Here is a 14,095-nt window from a genome sequence, read left to right on the forward strand (position 1 = left end):
TGTACAGAAAAAACAGTATATACATAGGATTTGGTACTGTCTGTGGTTGCAGGCATCCACCAGCAGTCTTGAAACATATCCCAGTGGGTAAGAGGGGGCTACTGTATCTACAGGTTTTTGGGCTGCGCATTTTTGTTGGGGTAGGGGCTGTTTGAAAAGGCTTCAGAAAACGTGCTGCAGTGAAATATGTTCACCATCAGAATGGGGCAGGGGAGGCTTGGAAGGAAGGAAAGAAGAGGGGAATTCTAAACTTGTTCCTCAGATATCACCACCTCAAGCCTCTGCACTTGCTGTGAGATTTCAGGCTTCCATGTTGCACCCTGTCTACACCCAACCCTATCCGTTACCTGCTCTGCTCTTCCCCTGTGCCTGTCATGTCAGTACAGCTGAGGTACTTAGAGTTCTCCACATGTAGCATTGTTTTGTTTGCCCTTCCTTCCTTCCTTCCTTCTTTCCTTCCTTCCTTCCTTCCTTCCTTCCTTCCTTCCTTCCTTCCTTCCTTCCTTCCTTCTTTCCTTCCTTCCTTCCTTCCTTCCTTCCTTCCTTCCTTCCTTCCTTCCTCCATTCCTTCCTTCCTCCCTCCCTGTAAGTAATTGCTTTATACCTTTATGTACTACTGTTCAAAGTGCTGGAGACACAGTAGTAAAAAACAGCTACAAATACAAAAAACCATGTTCCTGACCTTGTAGATCTTACCATCTAGTAAAAAGAGTCAAATGGTAAACAGATTCTCAAGGAAGTAAGTGGTTAAATGTGCTAAGAAGAATGAGTGGAGTATCTTATCTAGAGCTGTCCAAAGATGAAATGAGTTGCCTTGGGAGGAAATGAGTGTCCTCCTCCCATTAGAAGTGTTTGAAAAGGAGCTGAATGACTACTTGCTGGATAATTTCTTCATTGAGTAGGAGGTTGGATGAAATGATCTCTAAATCCTTTCCAAACTGGAGAATCTCTGCGTGCTGGTTGGGCTCCCAACCCTGAGGTTTGCATCTCTAAAATACATGAATTTGTGATTCTGGGAAAAATCATTTAAGTCCAGTAATTAAACCAAAACACTCAAGAAGTGATGGTGAGATGTGGACAGCCTAAGGTTTTAAGACAGATAACTAGAAATTGTCAGGAGGAAGCTGCTTAAAAATAAGTCTCCCATTTTCCTTTAGATCAGGGACTAGCAAACTGTGGTCCACAGGGCTTCTGCCTATTACTGTAAATAAAGTTTACATTCGCTTACACATTGTGTATGGCTGCCTCACACTACAATGGCGGAGTTAAGTAGTTGGGACAGAGACCTTAGGCCTTATAAAGCCTAAAATATTTACTATCAAACTAAGTTGTATACTAATAAGGATACTATCAAACTGTAACAAAAATCTTGCCGACCCCTTCCTTACTTTAAATGACTGTTGGGAAAAGGAATTGAATCACGGCAGCTGTGTTAGGAGAAAGGGCAGTGCAAGTGTGATTATGTCCTATTTCAGACCTTCCTGGCCCACTAGGACAGGAAAAAGAACCAGCCTCCAGTTGCTGGACAGGGCCACTTAGAACTGGGTTCAAGACCTTTGGCAGAAAGGAGCTTTGAATGAGAGCCCGTTGGTGCTGTATCTTTCTAGTGTGAACTGGAACTGAGTTAGACACTGGTGTGTGTAGGCGGAGGAATTGACGTTAAAGAATGGACCACCCTTCCCTCTTCACTTTCCCATGATTTCTGTTGCTTAAGATAAACAATTTCCTTCCCAGACCCCACCCTTGGGCACAATTAATCACTTCTGAGCTTCCAGTGCACATATATCAGGTGGTGAAATGTACTAAGTTTAAAAAGCAGGGCAAGAGGACTGGGAGCAGAAGAGTGGGTGCTCGGTTATGTGAGGTGGTCAGGGAGGCCTCTTTATTCTTGTTTTGCAATTGGTTCTAGCTTTCTGATTTCATAAAGGTAAAGGTCGGGTCTCAGTGACCTCCCACTAGCACTCGGCAGAATGCTGGGTGCATTGTAGGTGTTCCGTAGATGTCTGCTGAAGAAGCGCGTTTTCCCTGGATAAGCGTACTTGATGGGGAATGCAGGAGGGCCAGAAAGAGCGGCAGCTGTCTCTTCCCCTTGTGGATGGTCCTGGAGGTAGCGAAGCATTTCTTTCTCTGGCTGTGCTTAGGGCCAAAAGGTCAGAGATAAGTGACACTCACCCCATTTTCGATCCATTTCCTTGTTTTCCCTGGATTGAAGCGTTGAAACCAGTTTCAGTGAGTCACTGTTTTTAGGAGGCTTCTGCCTAGTGAAACTTGCCTTAGGTGTGCATAAGACTTCTCAGAGGCCTTTGCTGACTTTAACTTGTGCTGTGAGGTGGACAGGTTGATACTCTTACTTTTTCAGTGGAAGGGACTGAGGAATGGAGATCAGTGACCAAACAGGGTAGCATTCTTAAAGGAATATGGACTCTGGAACTAGACTTTGTTCACCATCTGGCTATACTTCTTACTAGCTGTGTGACCTTGGGCGAGTTCAGGGGTACCCATCCCGTACGGTTATTGTGAAGGCTGTTTGTTGTGACGGTTATTGTGAAGGCTGTTTGTTGTGGCTGTGTACTGTTTGTTGTGCAGGGTAGTCTGCTAAGTGCCTTACACGCCAGGGGTTTAGCATACTGTCTTTGTATGGATCACAGAACCTCAGAGAAGTAATTTGTTCAAGAGAAAGAACGCTGTAGATCTGGCATTCCTAGAGAAAGCCATGTATATTAAATACTTAATATATTGTCTGTAGTATAGTCATGCTCAATTTGTGGTTGCCCTTTATTTGTTTCCTTTATACCTTTCTGTTGTTATTGGCCTGTGTATAATGAGAACTCCTCATTTTGTGAAAATGCTTAAGAATTTGTAGGGAAGTGATTTCTCACAATGGGAAGAGTCTTGGGTAGAGAGTCAGGAGACTAAAGTCTTTGGCTAAGTTACTAAGTTGCTGGAGAAGACTGGAGTCTCAGTTCCTTTATTTTTAAAATAAAGGAATTGGTCCAAATAGGTAGTTTTATTTTAAATAAAAGCAGTAGAACTCTGCCTGAGGTCATATGGGGAAGCCTGGTATGTTAAGAAGCTAAAAGCGGTTGCTTTGAAGTTGTGAGCAAAGACGTCTGACTCAGCCTCTCAGACCTTCGCCCTGCGCTTTCCCCAGGTGAGCCCTGAGGGGATTTGCTGAGTCTGGTTTGAAGTCAGTGGACTAAATGACCTTTTAGTTGTGTTTTGGCTCTGGAATCCCATCCTAAGGGGTGGAAGAAGACCCAGAAATATTTTCTGCTCCTTCTCAACACTTGGTCCAATAACTAGAACCTATATGAGTGGTGTGATTTTTTTGGTATTTATGTCTCATTTCCATGGCCTAGAGCTGAAAGCCAGAAGGGTCACTGTCCAGCAGGGAGAAGCACTGTGCACATGGCTTGGGGCTTGGGGCGAGAGCTCTCAGGGCGTTACCACAGGACCTGACATCTGTGCTGGCTGCCGGCTGTACCTTCTCTTGTCAGTTGTTTTCTCCATTGTAAATCCGTGAGTGAGGAGCTTCTTGACAACTTTTTTAGTTTTCTGTTGATGGTTAGTGCCAAAGGGCTGACCACCCATTTAATAATTGGGGGTGGGGCTCATTCAGCCATTCACTCATAAGATTTTAAGCATTAATTATGTGCTAGGCTTTCTGCTGGGTGCTGAGAATACAGTGGTGAATAAGAAACAAGTTGGAGAGAGAAAATGAGGAAATAAAACTTGAGTACCTGGTGATAAGCGCTGTGAAGGGACCACTACCGCAGACTAAGCGCAAGAAAGGGAGGCCCTGACCTGGCCTAAGGTTTCAGGAAGGAGCTGCTCCAGGAGCTTCCAGGAGGAGGTGTTGCCTAAGGTGGGATTTGAAGAAATGAGAAGGAATGACAGTCAAGCTAGTGAAGTCCTGGAGCTGCAAGCTTGCAGAGCCTGTGCGGAGTCTGAAGACGAGGCTGAGGAGGTAGGTAGGGCCAGGTCGTGAAGGACCTTACATGCCGTGGGGGATTTCTGGTTTTATCCTGAAAGCAGTGTGGACCTTTAAAGGATTTTGAGTTGTGGTGTGTGATAACTCTTCCTTTTGATATTTCCAGTATTTGCTGTATTATTCAGTGGGTTTAGCTTTTTCATTCCTTGTGCTGTACTGGTTGATTCATATCAGTCTTGAACAGAACACATAAAATTGGCACTAAAAGCCAACTGAATAAAACAGTGTAATTCCTGGACTCTCCTAATTCCAAATTATAATTTATAGATGGAGCCGTACTAAAGTTTACATTTCCCTCTTTTAAAAAAGGGATTTATTTATGACAACTGTAGTATAAGTTAGTATACATGAAATTTGAAGTAAGCTGGGTTTTTTTTTAAAAACAGCCTAAGGTAAAGTTTATACATCAGTTCCTCTCTTTAGAGTATGCAGTTTACTGGCTGGCTGGCTGGCATATTATGAGGACGAGCTGTTGTAAAGCACTTTTCAGAAGCATCATGTACTGTCTTCCAGTAGCTGCCGTGCCAGTACAGAGCCTCTGTGTCTACTTATTTAAAAGTGGTTTATGACCCATACTGTTTCAGTCCCCCATCACCTCCATCCTGTGTATAAATCGGTAGGGTTTTTTATTTGTTTTTTACTGTACCACTAGGGAAAAGGCCAAAACAAGTGTTTTTGTATGTAGGAAAAGTAGATGGGATTAAGGGGAAAGGTTCCTTTCTCATAAAAATACATAAATGAAGGGTTTTTTTCCCTCTCCATTTTTGACTAGAGAATGAGGAGGCCTATTAGCTGGGAAAAGGAGGAGAAAGGAAGCCAGAGAAGCAGCGATAAGACAGAGGAAGATAGTTCCCAGGGACACCCAGTGGTGGAGAGGGAGGAATAATCGGGGGGTGGGGTGGGGGGGGGGGGAGCAGGACCTGAGAGGCTGAGGGAGGGAGGCAGGCTCTGTGTTTCCAACACCTCCAGGGCCTTGGCGTGTTTTGAAGGCTGAGCTTGGGCTCCATCTGGTGGCTCTAGGCTTTAAGTGCAATTAATGGAGGGGATCTTGGGGTTGGAGAGAAGTGGTATTTGGTATTTCCTCAAATCCCACTTAAGGCTGTTTCTCTTTTGCCTGGACTTTCTCAGGGGATCATTGTTGAGTTGGTTTTTCTCTCTCAAATGGTGGCTGATTTTCTCTTATGGCCCAGGCTGTGTTCCTTCCCTCCTTTCCCCTACGTTCAAATCTCGTATCAGACTGTATCACCCAGTGCCCTTATTGTTGCTTCATGCTGAACCCCGGAATTACTGCCTCTCATTTCTCAAGGGCTGTAGTTTCTTGTTTAATGTCATTCTTTCCAACATTAGTCCTGTTAATTTGTGTGTTTTCAGTGTACAATTTGGTGATCACCTTTGCCTATTGGTTATTTGTCTCTTCCAATGATCTCACCCCTCCCTGCACCCAATATTCCCATAATCATACTTTAGGGTTTTTTTTAAACTTTTAAAAAACATTATGACTTTTTTGGCGCAGTTTTTGATTCACAGCAAAATAGAGGAGAAGGTACAGCGATTTCCCATAATACCCCCTGCCAACCTCCCCCTGGTCTCCTCTGTTACCAGCATCCTCCAAGTACGTTGACAAACCTCCACACACATCATCACCCAAAGTCCATAGTTTGCATTTAGGTTCACTCTTGGCATAGTATATCCTATGAGTTTGGGCAAATGTATAGTGACAGGTATCCACCATTATAGTATCATACAGAGTAGTTTTTTTTTTTAACAACTTTATTGTGGTATAATTTCTGTACAGTAAACTACACATATTTCAGATGTACAATTTGATGAATTTTGATAGAAGTACACACCCATGAAACCACCGCCACAATCAAGATCCCTAACAATTCCATCCCTCCCCAGGAAGTGCAAACTTTGAACTCGCAATTTCTCTCTTCCCACCCGCTTTATCCCCTGGTAACCATAAGTTTGTTCTCTATGTTTGTGAGTCTGTTTCTGTTTTGTAAAAAAGTTCATTTGTGTCTTTTTTTTTTTTTTTTTTAAGATTCCACATATAAGTGGTATCATATGGTATTTTTTCTTTCTTTTTCTGGCTTAACTTCACTTAGGATGATGACCTCCAGGTCCATCCATGTTGCTGCAAATGGCATTATCTTATCCTTTTTTAAGGCTGAGTAGTATTCCATCGTGTGTATATATACCACAACTTCTTATCCAGGCATCTGTTGATGGGCATTTAGGTTGTTTCCATTTCTTCACTATTGTAAATAGTGCTGCTGTGAATGTTGGGGTGCATGTGTCTTTTTGAATTATATTTTTCTCCAGTTATATGCCCAGGAGTGGGATTGCTGGATCATATGGTAAGTGTGCTTTTAGCTTTTTAAGGAACCTCCATACTGTCCTTCATAGTGGCTGCACCAATTTACATTCCCACCAGCAGTGTAGGAGGGTTCCTTTTTCTCCACACTCTCTCCAGCATTTGTTGTTTGTGGACTTTTGAATGGTGGCCATTCTGACTTGTGTGAGGTGATACTCCATTGTAGTTTTGATTTGCATTTCTCTAACAATTAGCGATGTTGAGCATCTTTTTATGTGCCTTTTGGCCATCTGGATGTCTTCTTTGGAGAGATGTCCATTTAGGTCTTCTGCCAATTTTTTGATTAGGTTTCTTGTTTTTTTTATATTAAGCTGTATGAGCTATTTGTATATTTTGGAGATTACTCCCTTGTTGGTCGGCATCATTTGCGAGTATTTTCTCCCATTCTGCAGGTTGTCTTTTTGTTTTGTTGATGGTATCCTTAGCTGTGCAAAAGCTTTTCAGTTTAATTAGGTCCCATTTGTTTATTTTTGCTTTTATTCCCATTACTCTAGGAGCTGGTTTGAAAGAAATATTGCTGTGATTTATGTCAAAGAGTGTTTTGCCTGTGCTTTCCTCTAGGAGTTTTATAGATCTGGTCTTTAATCCATTTTGAGTTTATTTTTGTGCATGGTGTTGTTAGAGAATGTTCTAGGTTTAGTCTTTTGCAGGTGGCTGTCCAGTTTTCCCAGCACCACTTATTGAAGAGACTGTCTTTTCTCCATTGCATATTTTTGCCTCCTTTGTCATAGATTAATTGACCATAAGTGCATGGGTTTCTTTCTAGACTTTCTATTCTGTTCCATTGACCTGTGTGTCTGTTTTTGTGCCAGTACCATACTGTTTTGATTACTGGTGTCTACTGTTTCATTTCTGGTATTAATAATTTGTGTTTTCTCTCTTTTTTTTTTTTTTTTTAGTTAGCCTGGCTAGAGGCTGATTGATTTTTATGGATCTTTTCAAAGAATCAGCTTTTGGTTTCATTGATTTTTCTTTATTTTCTGGTTTCAGTTTTATTTTTTATTATTTCTTTTCTTCAGTTTACTTTGGTTTTAATTTTCTCATCTTTTTTTAGTTGCCTAAAATAGGAGCTTAGATTATTGATTGTTGATATTTGTTCTTTCTTAGTTTTTTTGGGGGGGGGCAGATAATTAGGTTTATTTATTTTTAGAGGCAGTACTGGGGATTGAACCCAGAACCTCATGTGCTGGTTGGCCAGTTGCATATCATCTTTGGAGAGATGTCTGTTCAAAGTCCTTTGCCCAGTTTTTAATTAAGTTCTTTTGTGTTGTTAAGTGTAGGAGTTCTTTATATATCATGCTTATTAGTGCCTTATCAGGTATATGGTTAATATCTGTTCTTAACTAGGTCTAAAGTTAGTTATAATGACACTGTTCTTTTCCCAAAGAACATAACGTCTTTAAGAATCCTTGAATTCTGATTTCTCGCTTTATGACTTAACATGTTATAATTGTCTAGTGTTTTAGTTTCACTTTGGTTTTATCCTGCTCCTTGCCCCCAGCCTCCAGTTAATTTTTATTCTTTAACTGAATCGGTGCTTGTTTGGGTTAATTTCTTTTCCTTCTTGCATCGCATGCCTCATTTAAGTGGTTAGTTTTTGTGTTCTGAAGTACATTCATAAATAGTTCTTTCAGTGATGGTCTGTTAAACACTTAAGTTTTTATTTTGTTTTCCTTTTTGTGTTCTGAAAGTGTTTCAAAATAATTATATTTTCTTTCATAGTTTCTCTGGGTATTTACTTCTAGTAATTACAGTTATTTTCTCTTAGAACTTTATTATTATGGTCTTTTGTCTTCTTGATACTCACTTAAAAGTTTCTGCTGAGAATCCAGTTCAGTTATTTCCTCACAGAATATTTGTCCTTTTTTTCCCCTTTCTTGTTGCTTTTTTAAGATCTTCTCTTTGTGCTGTCCTGTTGTATCCTTATGCTGTGTCTAGGTGCAGATTTTATTTTTATCCTTCTTGGGTTGGGACTTTGCCTCTTGAATTTGGAACAGTTGTTCATGTGGTAATTAAACTTAGTTAATGTAAAAGATTCAACAGTCAGTAACATTGTTTAGCTTTGCAAAGATCTGTTGTATCTAAACTACATGAAAGCTTAATTTACCTTGATCCATATTTTTCATCAACTCTTGAAATTTACCTAGTAGCTCTTCAAATATTGCCTCTCCCTCTTTGCCTCTCTCTGTTCCTTCCTTTGGATTACCTGTTGACCATCCTCATTTCTGGACCTCTTTTATTCCCCTGTTATTTCTGGACCTCTTTTATTCCCCTGTTTCATTTCTTCAGTCTCTTTAACTCTGTGCTACCTTTTGTAATTTCCTCATGCCTCTTAACCACTCTGTTTTCTCCATATGCATCTAATTTGCTATTCTTTCCATTTCTAGCAATTCTGTTTGGCTAATTTAAAAAATCTTCTGCTCGTTGTTGATAGCATCTTGTTCTTGTCTGTTTTTGATTCCTTTGTTTATGACGTTAACCATTGGCAGGTACTTGATTTATGGTCCCTAGTCTATTTACTAACTTTGGTTCTTATTGGTATAAATCTCCTTTGTTCAGTTATAGTAAAAAGTTGGTCCTTATGTGTTTTGTAACTTTGAACGGTAAACTCAGGTTCAGCAGGACTTTATCTGTGAGACTCTTGTGTGACCTCGGTAGAGAGTCTCTCTCTCCAGAGTATTTCTGTTTTACCTCTGGCAGGTTTCCCAGGGTTATTACCAGGCCAAGACCACTTTAGGTTAGATTCTTAGTGAGAGCAAGTGATACCAGACCACTCCACTCTGGCAGTGTAAATTTAAACTCTGAATTCAAGTGAAGGCAGGCCCAAGATTATAAATTCTCTAGAGACATAGAGAATTTCCCTTTCTCCCCTAAGAGTCCAGGCCCTGTTATCCCCCTGTGTCAGTGAAGTGATTTTTTTCACTAGTCTCCTTTCCCTGAAGCTGTAATTCTTAATAATCTTAGGACTGTTTACTGCTTTGTTACCAGGAGCTTTCCATGCACTACTCAGAACAGTACCGGGGACGGATGTGATAAGCATCATTAGCCCCATTTTACAACCAAGTAAAACCAAGGCTGTTTACCTAATGACTTGTCACAGAGTTAATGACTCTTCTGAGATTATGCAGGTAGCAGATGGTGAAGACTTTCCTGCAGCCTGCCGTGAGAGATGAGGCATTTCTCTGTGTCTTTGACATGCTGCCATTGGTGGTGGTCTTCATTAGGGTGAAACTAGGCATTAGCTTAATAAAAGCCATAAAGAACTAGTGTCTTCCTGCAGGTTTAGTCAGATTCATTCATTCAACCAATCTCAATGCCTGCTGTGTTCTAGGCACAAGAATTACACACGGTAACTCTTTACAGCTGGGAGCTGAAGTGGAGATCTAGATTTGCTGCCTGACGTGCTTTCTGCTTTTCTTCTGTAGACTGATAATGGTCCCCAGCTGCCAAAGAAGACTGTGGATGCCAAGAGAAAGGTAACTGTTTCTTACCCCTCGAGTGGAATTGGATGCCTCTAGGAACCCCCACTGGCTGTCAGTAGACATGGCTGAGCTTACGAGCTACAAGGATACCGCCTCCAGCCGCCACCTGCGCTTTAAGTTACAGAGTCTGAGCCGCCGCCTCGATGAGTTGGAGGAAGCCACAAAAAACCTTCAGAAAGCGGAGGATGAGCTCCTGGATCTCCAGGACAAGGTGATTCAGGCGGAAGGCAGCAACTCCAGCATGTTGGCTGAGATTGAGGTGCTGCGCCAGCGAGTGCTGAGAATCGAAGGCAAAGATGAGGAAATTAAGAGAGCAGAGGATCTCTGTCAGCTGATGAAGGAGAAACTTGAAGAGGAGGAAAACCTTACCCGGGAGCTGAAATCTGAGATTGAGCGGCTTCAGAAGCGAATGGCTGAGCTGGAGAAGCTAGAGGAGGCCTTTAGCAGGAGTAAGAATGACTGTACCCAACTCTGTTTGAGTCTGAATGAGGAGAGAAACCTGACGAAGAAAATCTCCTCTGAGCTGGAAATGCTCAGGGTCAAAGTGAAAGAACTGGAATCTTCCGAGGACCGGCTAGATAAAACTGAGCAGAGTTTAGTGTCAGAATTAGAAAAGCTGAAATCATTAACTCTGAGCTTTGTAAGTGAGAGAAAATACTTGAATGAAAAGGAGAAAGAAAACGAGAAACTGATAAAAGAACTTACTCAAAAATTGGAGCAGAACAAAAAAATGAATCGAGATTATACAAGGAATGCTTCTAATCTTCTGGAAAGGAATGACCTACGCATCGAGGATGGTATCTCTTCCACACTGCCATGCAAGGAATCGAGAAGGAAGGGCTCTCTGGACTATCTGAAGCAGGTAGAGAATGAAACACGAAACAAATCAGAAAACGAAAAGAACCGAAATCAGGAAGACAACAAAGTCAAAGACCTTAACCAAGAGATTGAGAAACTTAAGACACAAATCAAACATTTTGAATCTCTGGAGGAAGAGCTTAAGAAAATGAAGGCCAAAAATAATGACCTTCAGGATAATTACCTAAGTGAACAAAATAAAAACAAACTTTTAGCCAGCCAGTTGGAGGAGGTAAAGCTACAAATCAAGAAACAGAAAGAGTTAGAGAACGGGGAGGTGGAAGGGGAAGACACTTTCCTGTCCAGCAAAGGCAGGCACGAGAGGACTAAGTGTAGAGGCCATGGGAACGAGGCACCTGTGTCCAAGCACACAGCCCGGGAGCTGTCCCCTCAGCATAAGCGGGAGAGGTACCGAAACAGGGAGTTTGCTTTCAACAATGAAAACTATTCTCTGAGCAACAAGCAGGTTTCCTCTCCCAGTTTTACCAACAGGAGGGCAGCCAAAGCTGCCAACACAGGGGCAGGTACAGACAGTGGGACTCAGGAGACAAAGAGAACTGAAGATCGATTTGTGTCTGGCTCCTCTCAGAGTGAAGGGAAGAAGTCCAGGGAGCAGCCATCGGTGCTTAGCCGCTACCCCCCAGCTGCTCAGGAGCACAATAAAGTTTGGAAGGGCAACCCCAAGTCAGGTACTGAGAGTGGGTTGAAGGGAAAAGTAGAGAAGACAACACGAACATTCAGCGATACCACCCATGGATCTGTTCCCAATGATGTATCGGGGAGAGGTGACAAGGCTTCTGACACCTCCACTGAAGCCCTCTTTGGCAAGAGAGGGCAGGTGACTGGCAATGGAAGTCAAATAACTCAGGCCGCAGACTCTGGCAGTTCTAAGGCCATTGGAGCTCTGGCCACATCTAGAAGATCTTCCTCAGAAGGGCTCTCTAAGGGCAAAAAGGCTGCCAACGGCCCGGAGGCTGATACCAGTTTATCCAATTCCAAGGCTCCACCTTTATCAAAGTATTATAGCTCCAGAAGCCAAGAGAACATCCTTCAGGGCTTTTCAACCCCAAGTAAAGATGGAATTGATCAACCCGTAGCAGTTGTGATGGAAGACAGTGGTCAGCATGAGGCCTTGAGGTGTCGAGTCATCAAATCCAGTAGCAGAGAGAAGCCAGACTCAGATGATGACATGGACATGGTGTCTCTTGTTACTGCCAAATTGGTAAACACAACCATCACTCCAGAGCCAGAGCCCAAGCAACAGCCCAACTGTAGAGAAAAAGCCAAACCCCAAGGGGGACTTAGAACCTCCTTATTTGAGAATGATAAAGATGCAGGAACAGAAAGTGAATCTGGGAAATCTGTCAGAGCCCCCACCAATGCCGTGGAGCTCCCAGAGGCCAATGGGGCCGGGGTGAAAAGCCAGCGGCCCTTCAGCCCCAGAGAGGCCTTGCGGTCTAGAGCCATCATTAAACCTGTTATCATTGATAAGGACGTGAAAAAAATCATGGGAGGATCTGGAACTGAGGTCACACTGGAGAAACAGAAATCTACTTCCAAACCAGGGCCAAACAAAGTGACAAGCAGCATAACTATATACCCCTCCGACAGCAGCAGCCCGAGGGCCACCCCCGGTGAGGCCCTGCGGGAGAGGCACACATCCACCAGCAACATCCAGGTTGGGCTGCCAGAGCTCACGTCAGTTAGCAACCACGTCAGCTCCCCCTTTGAGCTCTCCATTCACAAACATGACATCACCCTGCAGTTCACAGAAGCTGAAAGAATGGGAGATGGGCCCCTGAAGAACAGGCCAGAAACTGTGGTCTCTCGGAGCAGCATTATAATCAAGCCATCAGATCCCATGGAGAGGAACAGCCATGCACCCGCAGCGGAGACAATCAGGTGGAAAAGCCATAGTGCCCCTTTAGAAGTGGGCTCTTCAGATGCCAGACACGTTACTGTGCGGAATGCCTGGAAGAGTAGGCGAGACTTGAACTCTTTAGAAGACCCCCCAACTCGAATAGGTAAAAATGTGGAATCAACCAACGCCTACACACAAAGGTCTTCCACAGACTGTTCAGACCTTGAACAGCCCAGCTCGCACCTTTTTGAGCAGGGCACTCAAAGGGTGGGACACTCAGGAGATGCCCCCGAGCTCTCCTCCAGAAGGACCCAAAGCAGCCTCACCGTGTCAGAGGTGCTCACTCGTCGGAATCGGGTAGGAGATGCTGTCTCGGCCACAGCCTGGAACCACTCAACAGGCATGGTAAGTCCCATTTCTTTCTCTCTCCCCCCTTCCCCTTTCTCGTTTTCTCCTGTATCTTCTCCTTTGTTCCCCTCTGCCCTGGCCTGTGTGACTCAGGATTATGGAGACCATGCGGCTGGGAAACACTGCTTAGAACTGGGTGGTTTGAGAACTGTTGAAAATAAGATGGGTTTGGCCTTGAAGAAGGTATTTGGCAGAGAGCAGCATGAATTTCCTAAATTCTTTCCCCACTTTGTCTCCTCTATTTTGCCTTCATAGATGAAGGCCACAAAAAGAGTATGGCCTCTGTTCTCTTGGTTTGCCAGAGTAGCCAGAGCTCCCCTTATGGCCCCACAGAGCTTTGCCTAGAAGCACAAGAATCAGCTGCAGCTGCTGGAGGCTCTGGGTGAAAGGAGGAAGCTCAGTTCTCCTCAGCTTTCTGTAGAGTAGAGATGGAGCCAAGGAATAGACAGCAGATCTTTGCCAACTGCTGGCATATAGGGGCTGAGGAGAGCTAGGGCTCACAGTGGGCCTACTTTGATAAGCTTTATGCCCGAGCAACACTTTTTGTCCCAGACACCTGTCTGACGGCAGGGCTGGTTCAGTATGGCTTGTTACTGGATAGACAGATCCAGAATCTTCCCTTCTTTGAGGGTCAGAGTGTCAGCACAACATCTGAAGGGGAAGCCCCCAGGAGTGTCTTTCAGATGTGGCTCCTGTAATGAACGACAGGCATTTTTGACCTAGATACTGTTCCCTTCTCTTGAAAGTCAGGCAGTGACTGTGTGTTAACTTGAAACGCCCTGGGTCTTTACAAGGCACTTAACACTGGGCAAAGCACTTCCGCGCCATCTTGTTCAGTCTCTCCAACAGCCCTGGAATATGGGGGGGTATTAGCCCCATTTTTTAGATGTAGAAACTGAAGGTCAGAGACAGAAAGTGCCCTACCCAAGGCCACCCAGATGAATTACTGGAAGAGCTAAGATTTGAATCCAAGATTCCTGTTTCTAAATCCAGTGCTCCTTCACCCTGCCAACCTGACTTTCTCACTCGTGCTTGTATTCTCTGATCTGCCAAGAGCACTAAAAAGGCAGGATTCCAGCAGAAGAGGAGTGGGGAGAAAGTTGTCTAGGACTGGCTGT

At 43.5% G+C, this 14,095-nt stretch overlaps 1 protein-coding gene across 11 annotated transcripts in view; it reads left to right on the forward strand.

Moving 5' to 3' along the window:
- The window catches only part of LUZP1 (leucine zipper protein 1), a 108,552-nt gene that overhangs the window by 55,806 nt on the left and 38,651 nt on the right, over positions 1–14,095 (forward strand). For all 11 annotated transcript variants that reach the window (XR_012511399.1, XR_012511395.1, XR_012511396.1 and 8 more), the window contains one exon: positions 9,794–12,974. Coding sequence is in view for 6 of the 11 variants with exons in the window: in XM_010957386.3 (XP_010955688.1) it covers positions 9,912–12,974 (3,063 nt within the window). In the remaining 5 variants the exon portion in view is untranslated. The remainder of the gene's footprint in view (positions 1–9,793; positions 12,975–14,095) is intronic.

This window comes from Camelus bactrianus, chromosome 13, assembly GCF_048773025.1.
Source record: "Camelus bactrianus isolate YW-2024 breed Bactrian camel chromosome 13, ASM4877302v1, whole genome shotgun sequence".
In the NCBI taxonomy this organism is placed as follows: Eukaryota; Metazoa; Chordata; class Mammalia; order Artiodactyla; family Camelidae; genus Camelus; species Camelus bactrianus.